Consider the following 16,284-nt stretch of genomic DNA (forward strand, 5'->3'; position numbering starts at 1 on the left):
CGCCCTGCACGCCCCGCCCCCCGCGCCTGCCCCCGGGCGGGGAGGACTCGGAGCGAAAAATGATCCAAAACCCCCAAAATTCCTGGAATAGCGAACCTTTCCCCCCGCTTCAAGGGTCCCCCAAAATACTTAAATAAGAAAACAATCCCCCCACGTAAATACGAAAAAATCCTCACTTAAACTGCCCAAAATCCCCGTTTAAGTTGCTCAAAACCCACTGAAACAGCCCCAAAATCCCATTGAAATAGCCCTATAAAACCACCTAAACAGCCCCCAAAAACACCTCAGTGGTCCCCAAGAAACACCTCAATAGCCTCTTAAAACCCACTTAAATAGCCCCAACCCGCCAGCTAAACAGTCCCAAAAACCCCACCTAAATATCCCTGCAAAATCAGCTCAATAACCCCTAAAACCCACCTAAATAGCCCCCCTAAATCCACTTAAACAGCCGCAAACGCCCACTTAAATACCCCCCAAGCCCCTTAAACAGCCCAAGGAACACTTTAATAACTCAGAACCACTCCCTGCTCCGCAGCTTTATTTTGGATCTGGACACTGAGGGAGTGGGGGCGGCACAGCCCCTTCCTGGGGGAACAGCTCAAAGCCAAATCAGATCTTAATTAAAATCCACCGAGTTCAGAGCCTGATCCCGAAGGGAACCCCCAGAGACTCCTCCCTTGAGCCACCCCGCCTTTTCCCCAAGTGCTGAGCACAAAAAAAAAAAAAGGCAGGAAAATTTAGAAGCAAATGGGAAGGAACCGATGCTGTCATAATAAATAAAGAACATGGAGAGACTTCAGGTTCAAACTCTTCCCACTGCTCTGCAGCTCCGTCAGTGGCTCCACGAGGCTGTTTCCCACTGACAGACACCCAATTCCCACCATTTTTCCTAAGGAAATCACCCAGGGTCTCTTCCTCACACCAGGAGCTTGTTACCACACTCCACATCCAAACCCCTCCTCTCTGCCAGATGTGAGGCACAGCTGGCACCGAGGGAGAGCCCAGGATGAGCAGCACACACATCCTTAGGGAGACACTGATTTTGGGGACTTCAAGGGAGGTTTGGGACCTTCTTTTCCAGTCAGAATAGACTAAAAAAGTCTCTGTTTTTCATCTCTCCACATGGGAGACACGTGGGCAGTGCAGGTTTTGTTCCAGCAGCAGCTTTTCCTCACAGATCTCTTCCAGCCAAGCGGAGCAGAGGCGTCTGGATCCATCCCTCGGGGGAGAGGAGGGGCTGGGATCCAGCCCAGCTGCTCTGCAGGGCCGCCCTCAGCGCCAGGCCCGGTTCAGCAGCTTCACCTGGGCCAGCCTCTTGGTGATCATGGTGGCAAACACCAGCCCGAAGAGCACGCTGCTGATCAGCACGTAGTCATAGTCGTCCTTGAGCACGTCAAACTGCTTGGAGGGGTACACACGGGTCTGGAAGATGTCCAGCCCGTAGGCTACGACCTGCAGGGGGGAGATCAGGAGCTGGGGGAGCAGCTTGGAGCACAAAACCCCAAAATGATCCCCTTGGGGATGATTTAGAACAAGGTTAATGGAAAGGAGCGATGGTTAAGCTGTGTTACAGGAGTGACAGAGGTCCCTGCCATGGGCTGTGGATTGGAATCCACCTCCAAATTCCACACTGAGGGCACCCTGCACTCACCAAGCACGTGGACTCGAGGCCAGAGGGGGCTGTGTAAATCCCCCTCATCCTGGAGATGGTCTGGTTGTAGTTGATGAACCTCTCGGCATGGATCTGCACGTCCGGCGAGTACGGGATCAGGTTCTCCTCCCTGCAAGGCACCACGAGAGGCATCAAAGCCCAGCCAGGCAGCACACAGGGGAGGCCACCAGTGTTTCCTGATCATCAAAAGCTAAGCTAAAACAGCAGATCTGGGAGCTTTTCCCAGTGCAGACTCATTGCTGCAGGATGGAAATCAATTGGATCAGCTGGGTCAGGCTAAGCTGCAGCCATCTCCTCTGAGGCTTAGAGAGTTTTACAAGTGTAACTCTAAAAAATCCAGTTCCTCTGATGTTCCTCCCTGAGAATACACACACCAGGCTGGTTTAATGACTGACCTGCTGTAACACAGACAAATAAATGCACCTCATCATCACAGACTGGGAACAGAAGCACAGAATCCTTCAGGTTGGGAAAGACCTCCAAGGTCATCGAGTCCAACCTTTGACCTGAAGGAACTTCCCTTCATTCCGTGGATTCCTGTTCTGAATCCAGCCAGGACAAGTTGTTCCTCTTCACACAACTTGTGACACACAAAATCCAGCCCTCTTCAGAGCCCAGGAAGAGAGGTCCTCCCTCCTTCCCTACCTGCTCTGCTCCGTCGGGATCTCCGGGCGCCGAGGGTCCAGTAGAGCCTTGGGGAGGGACAGGATGGCCCCAGAGGGAAGCCCAACTGTGCATTGGAGGAAAAACAACTTAAACATCACAGAATCCCACAACAGCTGGGGTTGGGAGGGCTGTCTGGGGATCCCCCAGTCCAACCCCCCTGCCCAGGCAGGGTCACCAGGAGCAGGTGACTCAGGAATGAGTCCAGGTGGGTTGGGGGTGTCTCCAGAGAGGAGATCCCTCCCTGGGCACCTGTGCCACTGCTCTGCCACACTCAAGTTAAAATTCATCCTCATGTTGGGTGTGAAACTTTCTGGGTTTTAGTTTATGGCCATTGCTTCTCTGGGCACCACTGGAAAGAGTCTGGCACCTCCCTGCCATTCCTGACAGCCAACAGAGACACACTCCTGGTGCTGATCCCTGCACTTGCAGGAGTCCAGGACAACCCCCAGGCATGACCTGTTGGCAGCTGTTGGAGTCCAGGACATCCCTCTGGCTGCCCTGGAGGGTTTGGAGACAGGACAGGGGGTCTGGGGTCTGTCCAAGGGGCTCAGGCAGCCTCACACAGAGCCCAGGAGGGCACTGCCTCTGATCCCTGCCATGGCAGTGAATGCCCACAGTGTATTAAGAATCACAAGCTGGGAGAATTCAAAATAAGTAGTAGTTAGTTAATCACAGAGTGTAAATGTAGAATCTAGGATTTTTAGTATATGGGTTTGAAGAGGCAAGATGGAGGAATTGGGGAGTGCTCCTGTCCTCCTTGTTCTTGTTCTTTTCCCCCATTTTCTGCTGTTATATTACAAGGATTGGTTTAGAGTAGAAATGACATGTTAACATAGGTAGTAAGTACTGGTAAAATTCTGTAAATAAAACTCCCAGGGAACAGCAACCTTGGGAGAAAACCTTATTACCTCAGGGAACAGCAACCCCGAGGAGAATCTCAGGGAACAGCAACCCAGAGAGGCAGCAAAGTGCCTTTTACCTGGATTCCAGAGCTCCCCTCCCACCCAGCAGCTACTCACTGAGCAGGTGGCGGCTGGTGATGCCCCTCTCGGTGATCGTGGCCTCCATGGCGCTGATGGCAGAGGGGAAAATGTAGGACTGCTGCAGGACCTGGGGCAGGATGGGCCGGTCCAGGGAGCTGAAGGCTGTGGCGTTGTACTGCTCTGTGCCCTCGTAGAGCTCCAGCACCGTGAACTCGTTGCGCCGGGCCTTGGTGTTCCAGTACTGGTACTGCAACGAGGAGAGCCAGGGGCATCAGGAAAATCAGAGGGTGGCCACAAAACTGCCTCCACGCAGGTCAGGAACTGCCCCCATTTGCTTTTTATACATTTTCCATATATTTGCAGCTCTGTAGATTACTATTATATAGTTACACAGCTCCTTAATTAACTGCAGCACCTTCCACCTCTCCCTTAGATTTTAGAATAAGCTAACCTTGCTGGAATCTTATTTAATCTTTGCTCAATATGAGCCAACAACATCTCATTTTTTCCATATATCACAGACATAATAAATGGGGGTTAGAAGCTAGGGGAGGGCTTTGCGGGGGCAGAACCAAAAGGGGGAATTACTTAATTGTCCCTCTAACTGGATGATTTCTGTTAAGTATGCTAATTTTACACTTTACAGAACTTACTAAACTTACAGAATTGTCAGAGTCCTGCATTACTGTGTGCATTTTGCCATATCTGCACGGTGAAGGACCTTCACTACAGGTCACTTTTTATCCCCTTAATATGATTGCAGGGGTCCCCCCGAAGAAGCAGCAGCTCTCACCACCACCCAGTTCTCAGAGTGCACCATGTGCACGGGCCCCTTGGCCTTCTTCTGCACGGAGGAGTGGATGATCCTGCCCGTGACCCCGTCCATGAGGTAGATCCCGATGAAGGTGCGCTCGTGGTGCGTGTCCGTGCTCTCGGTCACCACGGCCAGCAGGTTGGGGTTCAGGGACTAGGGACAAAGAGAAACAGCTGAGACCCCCTTCCAGTGCCACAGACACCTCCTTCCTTCATCTTGCATATGGTGAACAAATTAGCATGAACCACCTCAAGAAATCAAGCTGTTATTTCCCCAATATTTCTGACTTAATCGCTGCACGAAAACATTTCCGAAAAGAAACCTCCAAAATGAGCGCTTTTCCTCAGAGAGACTGCTGCCCATGAAGACAAACTGGCACCACAGGGCAGCTCATCCCAATGGAGCAGCAGGAAATGGTACTGGGATCCACAAAAAGCCAATGCAGAGCTGCAGCAGCACCTTGTAGAGGACGCTGCGGTCGCCCATGACGCGGCCCTGGGAGTGCACGTGCTCGTTGGACCTCTTCCCCTTGACAGCCACGATCCTCTGCACCTCTGTGGGGATGGCCACCTCCCAGCTCTCCTCCGTGCTCAGGTCCTGCAGGGAAAAAGCACGTGGGAGCTTGGATCTCATCCTCCAAGGGCACCACCTCCACCAGCAGGATGCAGATTTCCTTGCTTTGGGGTACCCAAAGTTTCTCCGGCGCGTTTTGAGGCTGAACATTGCAGTTCTGAGCAAAACTCCATGAAGGGAACTGAGATCTGCCATTATCCACAGGGCATTCAGCAAGAGCAATGGGTCTTTCATACCTTTTTCAGCCTGAATCCAGAGAGTTTTCCCTGCTCAGCATCAACCAGGTAAAAATAGATGGAATGGGCTATTTCTTCTAACTGGCGAAGGACGTTCTTAGTGGCTGGGAAAGGTGTAACCTGGAAAAGAAGAATTGAAACAGGTTAAAAACAACTGATACAGACAAAAACCCACCCTGGAACGAACCAAACAGATTATTTCTAATGTGTTTATCAAGATAAGGTCTGTCTTACCAGAATAACCTCATAGTTTTGTGTGAAATGTGGCTCAATGGCATTTTTTTCCACCTTTGCTCCAAAAGGGAGGGGAATAATTAACCAGAATGTGAAGAAAACTGCCTCCAGGCAGGGCAATTTACCTTGTACTCATCATCAATCAGCAGCAGCACCTTGGCATAGTCTTGATCCATGATAGGCAGAAGCAAAGTCTGGAGAATTGGACGTTTCAGAACAGGAGGAGCTACTTGGCTTCTCTTCCCAAAGATGGGGTTAAAGACGTACAGAAAACTCATTTTGGTTTCCTGAAAAATAGGGTGAGTTTTGCCTCTTGTTTAAGTTAAAAAAAAAAAAAAAAAAAAAAAAAAAAAGGTGCTTTTTTGTAACTGTTACTTCTAGCATTGACTATTTATACCCTGGGTTCAGCTACTCCATGCTGAAAATATTATTTTTGGACAAACATATTTGTCCAAACATTTATCCCACATTTGTCTGTAACAACCACGATCATTTTGAGGTTTCTTATGCTTCTGTGCCTGCTTCCCTCCAGAGCTTTCTCCCCTGCCATCCCCACATCAGTGACAACCAGATGATGCCCAAGGAGGAGGTTTTATTGCCCTGTCCACGTGTTTTATTTCCATGCCCAGTGAGGGGAAGGGAAGGGGCCTCACCTTGTCCTTGACGAGCAGAGTGCACTGTGGAGGGTGGGGGAAATGGGCTGTTGTTCTCTGCACCATCAGCTTGAAGGAGGAGCCTGGTCTCACATTCCTGAGGTATTGCTTCCACAGGATGGTGCCAGAACTGCTCTCAATGCCAAAAAGCTGAGGAAAAACACATGGGAAAGGTGAAGTTTAGGAAAAAAAACCTTTTCTCATTTAAACACTTCATCCTCCTCTGTCATACCCCAAAGAAAGCTGGGTCTTAGTCCCCCTTTAAAGCCACCACAAACCATCCTGTGCATCTCCCCATAATTCCTGCCCAAGCCTGGCTAAAACAGGGCTGGGAATGGAGAGCTGAGACTCTTTGCTCCAGCCTAGAAACAGATTCCTGCCCTGGCCTCCTCACCTTGCCCGAGGCAGTGACCATCACCATCATTTTCTGGAGATTGAACTCATCTCTGGCCAGATTGTCAATGTTAATCTCGTTTTTAATCTGGCTCCGGGGCTTCCTGGCATCGTAGAACATCTTCCAGAGATGGGCAGTCCAGGCCTGCAGCAGGATGAGCTGGGACGAGAGCCTCTTCAGGAACATTCCCAGCAAACCATCTGCAAGTGGCACCCACAGTGACAACAGCAGGGACAACGCACGGGCCCACCCCAGAGCTGCAACTGTGCTGTCAAACACTGCCATGCACAAACCTGGGTAACTCCTTGCCTCCCACTCTGCTCTAAGTTGCCATTTCTGTGATAGACTCTGGCATTTGCCAACCTTTCCCACTCCACACTCATTCCAAAATACGCCCTGATCAACTGAAAGCAAACCTTGCATGCAGAGGATTTTGTGTTCCTTCCCACTGTGCCCACCCACAGCTCCCCCAGCCCTACAGAAATCCCTCTGCACCCAGTACTCAGAGGAATTAAAAATAATTAATTCTGCCTAATCAGGGTCTGTGTTCAACTTCTTAAATAACCAAAACACTGAATTTCAACTCTGTTTCAGCCCCTGAGGAGAGCAAGCAGAGGGGACCAGAGGCACTAGGCAGGAGCAGAGCACACTCCATGCAGGATGGGGTTACCTTGGATGGCTGCATCCAGGACAGCAAGGAAAGACAAAACAAAGCAAAAAAAAAAAGAAAAAAGCTATTGGAAATGAGTCTTCCAGAAAGAGTCACAGGAAACATTTAGGAGACATGGCCAAAATCCCTCCTACTGCTGCTGACTGGTTTTTTAATGTAATAATGTAATATATTCATGTCATCTGGACTGGATTTCCAAAGTTTAGACAGAAAAGGGTTTATTTCTGCCCATTTTAATTGGCATCAATAGAGATTTAAATTAATCTCTCAGCTCAGAGTAAATAGAAAACAATAAACACATTTATTTAGGAAGGAAAACAAACTCGCAGAGGTAATTCTGTTAAACTCACCTGCTTTTTTCCCAAATTCTCCCTCCAGCTCGGCCTGTGCACCTGTCAGAGGCAGATCCACCATCTCCAAGCTCACCACCTCTGCCAGTGACTCCTCTCTACTCCACACAACTTTTCCTGGAAAGAAATAAGAGCAGAATATTGGAAAAATCAACTCAATATTTGGGAATTGACTCACTCTATATAAGAGTATATTTCAGTGCGACCCTGAAATGCAGATCACCTCCTAATGAAATGCAAAAGTGTTTAAATATCTAATGTCATTAAATTAACTATTTTATAAAAGACAAATACTTCATGCAGCTGGAGGCAGTTCTGGGAAGAAACCCTCAGGATCAGTAAAAGCAGCCTGGTGCTTTTAAAGGGTTACAGTGAGTAACTCTTTGAGGTTACTGAGTCTATTTAAATTAACTGAGTCTATTTAACATAAGAGATTCACAGTGTGAACTCCTGGATCCCTTTAGAACCCTGGAAAATTCCTATCACTGAGATGGGACTTTCAACCCTTTCTGCAAATTAACATTTTTGCCATGAGGACCTTTTCTGAAAAATCTTTGAGGAAGATCTACACCAGCACTTACACTCTCATCCTAGAGAAAGAGCTTTGAAATCTGCAGAAACCCCCTGAAATCCAAAGGCTCTGCCAACACAAAACAGGGCAGGTGTGTCCAGGTGAGGGTGAAAGAGTCTCCTGTGTCTTTCACGGGACTCACAAGAGTTAAATTACTTTTTTCAGCTTCCAAGGAAAGTAATGATAAAATATAATCCTTAAAGACACAGAATTTTCTCCTGGTGGTTGTTACAAATGGAGGAAGCTGTTTCTGGGGATCACCTGGCTGCTGGAGGAACAGGAGCATGTGATCCTCTGTCTGCACCAAGGCTCGATAGCCCACGGAGTCATCCTTCTTCAGGAAAACCTGGATGTACAGCTGGGAAAAAAAAACAAAACAAGAAAAAAAGGCAAGGAAAACAGTGAGATTAATGATCACATCATCTTCTTGAAGAAAGCAGAGCAAGCAGGGTGATGCTGTAATCCCTGGGATGCTTTTCCCTTTGGCTGAAGGGTCCCATCCTGCCAAATCAGGGAAGGGAGGGCACTGCAAGGACAGAAACAGCCCCTCCCTGCTCACCTGCTGTGGCCTGGCCCCTCCTTGCTCCAGGTTAAAGGTGATTGTGGTGTCCAGCAATCTTTGCCCAGTTTCAACCAGGTAGAGGTTTATGTTGTAGGTTTGATTGGAGCAGGTCAAGGAATCCTGCAGCAAGGGGCAGAAAACAGGGGTTACCCACACACCACACCAACCCTGCAGCAGGATTCCAGCAGAATTCCACGTCCAGCAAAAGCTGGAGCTTCAGGATTATTTTTAGGCAGTATTTTTATGTTGTACAGCTGGTGTAAGACCTCTGTCATTCTGCTCCTGCGGGTGAAGGAACAAAATGGAGTGACAAGAACCTGGGAACAGGAGCACCCCGTACCTGCCTCCGGGCATCCTCCAGAGTGCTGCCAGCGTGGAGGCCATCAGAGCTTCCAGGTTTCTGAAGTGAGGATGACAGCAGATGTAACACGGCTTCAGACACCAGCAGAGTATAAAAAAATAGGTTTTCAACTGCCTGACAAGTCTCAGCTTGACTGTGACATCAGGCAGGAAACAGCTGTGTTCTGTTCCATTCTGTTTCTGATAAAAATGGAACTAAATTTGATATCCCCAAGAACTGAAATCCTCTGTGGAAAGCCAATTCCCTGTCACATGCCCCCCTTCCACAGGGCTGAAAACAGGATATTCACTGAGCCAGGCACAGCCTGAGCTGGAGATAATCAAACCCTCTTTGTGTTATCACTGAAACTTATCAAATCCTCCTCTTCCTCGAAGGGCTCCCCTTCCCTGGGGCTGCGAAACTCCAGTGGAGCCCACCCCCAGGGCACATCCCCAGAGCTGGGCTGGTCCCAGAGGACAGGAATTGTGCTCACCAGTTCACTCCTGCACGTCAGGACAGCAGCCACCGTCTTCTCCCCGGTCGTTGCAAAGCTCACCAGAGCTGCCTGCAAAAGGAAAAAAAACAGCAAGAAATCATTACAAAAAAAAACTCTCCAAGAAACCCTCAAACTTCACCAAGAAGTAATTGTGAAGTTAAAAAAACACAGTGGAATTCAAAGCAGATGAACTGTCACAGCCACATTTTAAATTGTATTGTTTCCCCCAACTCTAAACCAAAAAAGATCTACTTCTCATAAAGATGGAACAGCTGACCTGCCACAGGTTTTGGAGCATGATGCCCAGAGTTAGGGAGATTTTTGAAACCTGCCAGCCAGCCCAGCAGTCTGAGGGACGTTCAGCTGCACTTGGCCCTGCCCCTGGTGCCTCGGGTACCTGCTGGAAGTCCCGGAGGTGGCTGAGCTGCCCCTGCTTGTACTGCAGCAGGGAGAAGTGGCTTGGGGACAGCTGCAGGAAGAACTGAGTCCGTGAGGCGCCGGTCACGCTGGGCTGGGTGGCCAAGATCCTGGCCTGGAAATCATCTGCAAACTCCAGCTCCAGGGACTGCAGGGGAGATAAACACATGTGCTGAGAGAGCTGTCCTTCACTGAGACCAACACCTCCCCTCAGCAGCAGCCAGAGATTCCCTGAGCTAGGGGACAGAGCAGGAATGAGGAAGGCTGAGGCTCCACTGGAGCAAAGCTCAGAAGACACTGACCTAGAAGGAATAACAGACAGAAAGCTTTCCCACCCCTCCCTCAATTTATAGATCACTATTGCAGCCATGAGGCCTGAGAGGCCTCTCTGGGGATCAGTTGCCTAAAGACAAAGAAATGCCCGGTCATGGTGACTGGAGCAAGTAACCCCTCTCCTGCCCTCAGACCCTCTCCCATCTCCCTGTAGGACAATCTGTCACTTTTACCCGACTCACACCTTTGGGCCATTTCTCAAAACTTTGGTACCCTGTACAAACCCCACTTCTGCCCAGCTCAGCAGAAGAGCTGTCCCTGAACCCCTTTGCAGAGGATGCCAATAAAGACTCATCTGTGGAACCTCATCCAGCGCTTCTCCTCTCTCTCCCTGCATCTGCCGGGGCACTGAGCAAGGTCATGAGCTGAAATCACTGAGAGCTGAACCTGCATAGAGCTGAAATCATTGAGAGCTGAAATCACTGAGAGCTGAAATCACTGAGAGCTGAGCTTGCTAAGAGCTGAAATCACTCAGAGCTGAACCTGCTAAGAGCTGAAATCACTGAGAGCTGAACCTGCAAAGAGCTGAAATCACTGAGAGCTGAACCTGCAAAGAGCTGAAATCACTCAGAGCTGAACCTGCAAAGAGCTGAAATCACTGAGAGCTGAACCTGCAAAGAGCTGAAATCACTGAGAGCTGAGCTTGCTAAGAGCTGAAATCACTGAGAGCTGAGCTTGCTAAGAGCTGAAATCACTCAGAGCTGAGCTTGCTAAGAGCTGAAATCACTCAGAGCTGAGCTTGCTAAGGGCTGCCTGTGCCTGGGAGCTTTGCCCAAGGTGCTTGGACAGGAGGTTCTTAGGGGTGCCCTCTATCCAGGAATGCCCACAGCAGCTGGGGTTGGACTGATATCAAAACCCCAGGAAGGACAAAGATCATGACCCCCCCATCTCCAACCACTCCCCAGTTCACCGACAGACTGGAGAACCAGCTCCAACTGCAACCAGCCCGGTGGGGCAAGGAATGACAGGCACAGACAGCCCTCCCCTGCCGTGGCCCTCCCCTGCCCCAGCCTCACCTGCAGCGGGATGTGTGTGGTTTCCTGCTCCGTGTCCAGCGCGCAGACGCGCAGCGCGCGCGCCGCCGTGTCCGCACACACCAGCACGGCCTCGCCCACCACGCCGCAGCCCTGCAGCGCCTGCAGCCACGGCGCTGCCACCCTCACCTGCACAGGGACAGGGACACGGCGGGGCTCAGCAGGACAGCCCACACAGCACCCAGTTCAGTCAGTTTTTAGCCACAGCTGAGAAAAGCTGCCTGGCAGCCTGAGGTTTATGGCACAATCCTGACTGACAGCTGCCAGTCTGGTTCAGTTTGGCTTTTGGGGCATTCGGCTGTTACCATGAGATTTCCTACTTTTCTGAGCTTTCATATTAAAGTAGAAGTTTTCACTTCTCACACTCTGTTCATAGAGATTGCTTTTTGTAAATACTGTCATTGCTTTTGCACACTTCTTGATGTGTTGGTTGATAGTCTGTTTGACCAATGTGGATGAGAGGTGGGAATTCTACCCTCCGATCCACAGTCACCTTTCTAAAAGTATGGAACGGGAAGAAATAAACAAATCGGGGCTTTCTGCCCCTGCTGGGATTTCTCCAAAGTTCCAAGTGTGGTCATTTCAGTGCAGCAAACAGCAACACTCAGCTATGAAATCCCTGGTTTGAAGGCAGTGCCTCAGGGAAAGGGAGGGCTCTCTGTAGTACAATTGATTCCTCTGCCCACCACACCACAGGGCTGTGGCACATTTGCTCACATCAAACCCAGCATTTTGGCTCCACTACCTGCTTTGTGATTTCTCCATCTTCTACGCTGAAGGTCAAGATGTTCAGGTGGCTCTGGGGAACGAAGCCAACCACGTGGATCACTCCAGTGCCACGGGAGTACAGCAGCTGGTACTGGGTGCTCTCACTGCAGGACAGGCAGCAGCCATGAAGCACCATCCTCTCACACTGTTTGCAGAAGCACCAGGCAGGTGCAGCCCCCCTCCCTCTGCCCCGTGCCAGGGCTCACAGCTCTACTCAGAGGTGTGCTCACCTTTCTGGCAGGTGCTCCACCCACTTCTGGTGCCCGTTGGACAGGTAGTGCAGAGACAGGGCCGCCTTCTTCAGCACTGCCACGTACTTCACTGCCTCAGGGAGCCCCACCAGGGCAGCCCCCTGGAAACTGAGCACAGGCACGAGGAATTAGGGGATTATTTTCCTGTTTTACCTTGGGGAAGGGTCTGGAGCCCCAGGAACGACTGAGGGAGCTGGGAAGGGGCTCAGCCTGGAGAAAAGGAGGCTCAGGAGGACCTTGTGGCTCTGCACAATTCCTGACAGGAGGGGACAGCCAGGGGGGTCGGGCTCTGCTCCAGGAACAGGGACAGGAGGAGAGGGAACGGCCCCAGGCTGGGCCAGGGGAGGCTCAGGGGGGACAGCAGCAGGAATTTCCCCATGGAAAGGGGGCTCAGCATTGGAACTGCCCAGGGAGGTTTGGAGTGCCCATCCCTGGAGGTGTCCAGGGAATGCCTGCACGTGGCACTCAGTGCTCTGGGGACAAGGTGGGGATTGGTCACAGGTTGGACTTAATGGTCCTGGAGGGCTTTTCCAACCTCAGTGATTTTGGGATTCTCTGCAAGGTTCAAGCACTCATAAAGAATTCACCCAAAATTTCCTTTGGAAACTTTACACCTGATTAACCTTTCTCTACAATGCAAACCCAGACTGAGCCCATGACCCATTTTTTTCCTTTCCAGACCAGCACTACAAAGACAAAAACCCTGTGCAGACAGGACATCCCACCTGCCCGTGTCCAGGGAGGTCTCCCAGTTCAGGCCCCCAATGTTGGTCTCCCAGGAGCGCAGAATTCGCCCAGCATTGGACACGGTGATGGCATCTGCAGAGAGGAGGATGAGCACAGAGCCTGCCTCCCCCACGGGCCAGCAGAGGGAAGGGCCCTGCAGCTCCAGTCCGTGCTCTAAGGCTGGCTCCGCCTTCCGGAGCCCCGGCAGCGCCTTACCCTGCCCGTGGATCAGCATCGCATCGATGGCTCCTTCCGCGGTGCCCTTGTCCACATGGCGCCACACTGCGAGAAACAGGCCCCAGGGAGAAGGGCGTTTGACACGCTGTGTCAGCGTGTTCAAACCCGGGCTGCCCCCAGAGCCGGCCCTGAGACAGGGCTGTGCCCTGCCGGCTGTGCCCTGCCGGGGAGCGCTCCCGCCCGCCACAGCCCAGCGTTAACCCTTCGTGAGGAACAACCAGCACAACCCATCGGCCCTCGGCCACACCGCGGCCGCACTCACGGATTTCACCGCTCCGCGAGTTCAGGGCGGCCACCACGTTCTCCTCGGTGGCCACGACGAGCTTCTTGGAGCCCTGCGAGGCCTCCAAGGAGGCGAACTTGAGCTTCCCCACGTACTGCTGCCTCCTGCGAGAGAGAACGGCAGCGCCGCTGAAACGCGGCCCCGGCGGGAGAGGCGCGGCGGGAGCAGGGACCTGACCCGGCGGGACCCGCGGCGCTCACCAGTCGAACTTGCCCACTTGGTCCTCATAGACGGCGGCGGCCAAAGGCAGCAGAACCAGGAGCGGCAGCAGCAGCGCCCGCGGCCCCGCCGCCATGACAGCGGCCCCGGCGCCCGGGGGTCCTCCACCGCCGCGGGGCCGCCCGCGCCACCGCCTGCGCGAGGAAAGCGCCTCAGCGCCGTGGGGAGCGCGCAGGCAGCGCGCGGGGCAGCCCTGCCCGCTCCCGGCAGCCCGCGCGCGGCGCGGGGGCCTCGGAGCACGGCGGAACCATGCCCAAGTCCAAGCGGGACCGCAAAGGTGGGAGCGGGGCCCGGGCCCGCAGCCCTGCCCGGGCACGTCCCTCTCCCCAGCCCCACTCCTGTCCCTTTCTCCGTTGTCTTCCCATTCCTCGATCCCATCGCCTCTTTCCCTCTCCTCGTCCCCTTCACCGTCCCTTTCCCCATTCCTGTGCCCTTCTCCGTCGTTTTCTCATATCTCGGGCCCGTCCATCGCGCCCTTCCCTCTCCCCATCCCCTTCCCATCCCTCGGTTCCTTGTCCATCTCTCATTCCCCTCTCCATCACTATCGCCTTCCTGTTCTCCACGCCCATCCCCGTCCCCTTTCCCACCCTTCATTCCCTCTCCATCCCCGTCCCTCCTGACGCTCTCTCCGCTCCGCTCCCCGCAGTGTCCCTGACGCGGACGCCCCGCAAGGGGCTGGAGGCCAAGCAGGCTCTGATCGCCGAGGTGAGTCCCTGACCCTGTCCCTGTCCCTGTCCCGCCCGTTCCCCCGCCCCCCGGGCCCGTCCCGCTCCCGGTAACGGCTCCCCCGCAGCTGCGGCGCTGTGTGGACACCTACAAATACATCTTCGTCTTCTCCGTGGCCAACATGAGGAACAACAAGCTGAAGGACGTGCGGAACGCCTGGAAGCACAGCAGGTGGGCAGCAGGGTGGGGGCTGCCCGAGGGCTGAGCTGCAGGGCTGAGCTGCAGGGCTGACATCCTCCTCTTCCTCCTCGTCCTCTTCCTCCTCCTGCTCCCGGGCAGGATCTTCTTCGGGAAGAACAAGGTGATGATGGTGGCGCTGGGCCGGGAGCCGAGCAGCGAGTACAAGGAGAACCTGCACAAGGTACGTGCTGGGGCTCCCTCTGGGTGTCCCAAAGCTTCACCTGGCGTGTCCCACATCCTGGAATAACATCCTGGGATCACTGATCTGTGGGTATTTAACTGGACCCATCTGTGTCCTGCCACGAAGGCTCTGCTGTGAGTGGGGCAGGACTGAGCCCGTGCAGGTGAGTTCCTGGTGCTCCCCAGTCCCCATGGACGCTCCTTTCTTCCAGGTCAGCAAACACCTGAGAGGGGAGGTCGGGCTCCTCTTCACCAACCGCACCAGGGACGAGGTGGATGAGTGAGTACCAGCCTGGCACAGCCTCTTTGGTGCCACAGAACCCCAGCGCTCCCTGCTGCTTCCCTTAAAGCAGGGATGCTCTCCTGGGCTTTTCCCACTTGTCTTTGTCAGCCATTCCTGTGACAGCAAGGCAGAATCATGGAAGGGTTTGGGTTGGGAGGGACCTTAAAGCTCATCTCATTGCACCCCTTGGACACTTCCAGGGATCCAGGGGCAGCCACAGCCTGAGTCACACCAGATTCTAGGGCAGGGATCCCTCAGCCAGGGATGTTCCTCCCCCAGCTGAAGCTCTGGTTACCCCTCTCTGTCCCAGGTGGTTCTCCAGGTTCCGGGAGCTGGACTTTGCCCGTGCTGGGAACAAGGCCCCGTACGGGGTGAGCCTGGACACGGGGCCCCTGGAGCAGTTCCCCCACTCCATGGAGCCGCAGCTGCGGCAGCTGGGGCTGCCCACAGCACTGAAGAAAGGTACGGGAGGGCCCTGGGTCTGGCTGAGCAGCTGGGGTCTCTTAGAGGAGTTAAATACAGAGCAGGGGCTGGGTGTGGAGGAAACCTCAGGGACAGCTTTCTCCTTGCTGGGCTGGAACTCCTTCTGTGCTTGTGCTGCCGTTCCCAAACTCGTGTAAAGGCTGAATGAAAGCCCCAGATTTCTGCACAATGCCATCCTTTTCCAGTGGGAACAGCTCAGAGTAACCCACTCAGGAACCGTGTGGGGTTTTGGAGCTGATTTCACCCGGCTCCTTGGGGTGTCAGCTCCACGGGGTGGTGCTGGTGGCAGTCCTGGCTCTGCCCCCCATTCCAGGGGAGTTCCCAGGGCCTGGGATCCTATTCCAGGGTTTTGCTCTGCAGGAGTGGTGACGCTGCTTTCGGATTATGAAGTGTGCAAGGAAGGGGATGTTCTCACCCCAGAACAGGCCCGTGTGCTGGTGAGTAACACCACAGCCCTGCTTCCTGACACAAAATAACTAACAATTAATCAGCACAACTCCTAAAACTCTGCAGCAATTGTTTCAGTTCCTGCTTTGCTCTTCCTCCCACCTGGAAATGGAATTTACTGTTTTGCTAGGCTGGGCACAGAGGCAGTAAAGCAGGAGTGACAGATTTGTGTCCTCTCCTAGAAACTCTTTGGCTATGAGATGGCAGAGTTTAAAGTCACCATGAAGTTTCTGTGGGATTCTGAGACAGGGGACTTCCAGAAGCTCGTGGGAGACACAGCAGAGGAGGAGGAAGAGGAGGATGATGACAATGACAGCAATGAGGACTAACAGCTTGGACACCACACAGTTCTATTTTAGGGACAAAAAGAGGAGAATGTTTCCCTTCCCTGGGTGCACCTGGACAGGGATGATCTTTATATAAAATGACCCAACTATGCTTTTTTTTTATATTTATATAAATATCTATGTGACACTTCAGATGGTTGTTGCTGCTGCCTGTTA

General features: G+C 52.8%; 2 protein-coding genes across 2 annotated transcripts; one reads left to right on the plus strand and one right to left on the minus strand.

Annotated features, from left to right (window-relative positions):
- Nucleotides 1-521: 521 nt before the first annotated feature.
- On the minus strand, nucleotides 522-13,618 carry EMC1 (ER membrane protein complex subunit 1). Its single transcript, XM_063417302.1, has 23 exons — nucleotides 13,464-13,618; nucleotides 13,243-13,367; nucleotides 12,960-13,025; nucleotides 12,743-12,836; nucleotides 11,997-12,125; nucleotides 11,744-11,870; nucleotides 10,981-11,127; nucleotides 9,612-9,779; nucleotides 9,212-9,283; nucleotides 8,719-8,778; nucleotides 8,376-8,498; nucleotides 8,078-8,174; nucleotides 7,246-7,362; nucleotides 6,226-6,425; nucleotides 5,832-5,981; nucleotides 5,304-5,465; nucleotides 4,945-5,064; nucleotides 4,595-4,732; nucleotides 4,115-4,288; nucleotides 3,358-3,568; nucleotides 2,318-2,402; nucleotides 1,652-1,781; nucleotides 522-1,452 (listed from the first exon to the last, which is right to left on the minus strand). Exons 1-23 carry the CDS (start codon nucleotides 13,556-13,558, stop codon nucleotides 1,273-1,275), a joined length of 2,970 nt encoding a protein of 989 aa, XP_063273372.1. The 5' UTR covers nucleotides 13,559-13,618; the 3' UTR covers nucleotides 522-1,272.
- A 48-nt stretch (nucleotides 13,619-13,666) lies between these two features.
- MRTO4 (MRT4 homolog, ribosome maturation factor) lies at nucleotides 13,667-16,260 on the plus strand. The gene is made up of 8 exons (XM_063417307.1): nucleotides 13,667-13,759; nucleotides 14,129-14,187; nucleotides 14,276-14,379; nucleotides 14,488-14,569; nucleotides 14,781-14,848; nucleotides 15,162-15,313; nucleotides 15,695-15,771; nucleotides 15,964-16,260. Exons 1-8 carry the CDS (start codon nucleotides 13,732-13,734, stop codon nucleotides 16,108-16,110), a joined length of 717 nt encoding a protein of 238 aa, XP_063273377.1. The 5' UTR covers nucleotides 13,667-13,731; the 3' UTR covers nucleotides 16,111-16,260.
- The last annotated feature ends 24 nt before the right edge of the window (nucleotides 16,261-16,284 follow it).

Source organism: Prinia subflava, chromosome 21 (assembly GCF_021018805.1).
Source record: "Prinia subflava isolate CZ2003 ecotype Zambia chromosome 21, Cam_Psub_1.2, whole genome shotgun sequence".
NCBI classification, from domain to species: Eukaryota; Metazoa; Chordata; class Aves; order Passeriformes; family Cisticolidae; genus Prinia; species Prinia subflava.

What these genes read in the sequence shown, in the direction of transcription:
- EMC1 (XM_063417302.1), bottom strand. Translation starts at nt 13,558, where the DNA reads ATGGCGGCGGGGCCGCGGGCGCTGCTGCTGCCGCTCCTGGTTCTGCTG. An exon ending in GTGGAGCACCTGCCAGAAAG is followed by an intron (nt 11,871 to 11,996) that starts GTGAGCACACCT and finishes CCTGTCCTGCAG; the next exon opens with TGAGAGCACCCAGTACCAGC. An exon ending in ACTCTGAGAACTGGGTGGTG is followed by an intron (nt 3,569 to 4,114) that starts GTGAGAGCTGCT and finishes TCCTCGTTGCAG; the next exon opens with TACCAGTACTGGAACACCAA.
- MRTO4 (XM_063417307.1), top strand. Translation starts at nt 13,732, where the DNA reads ATGCCCAAGTCCAAGCGGGACCGCAAAG. An exon ending in GTCCAAGCGGGACCGCAAAG is followed by an intron (nt 13,760 to 14,128) that starts GTGGGAGCGGGG and finishes CGCTCCCCGCAG; the next exon opens with TGTCCCTGACGCGGACGCCC. An exon ending in ACAAGGAGAACCTGCACAAG is followed by an intron (nt 14,570 to 14,780) that starts GTACGTGCTGGG and finishes CCTTTCTTCCAG; the next exon opens with GTCAGCAAACACCTGAGAGG.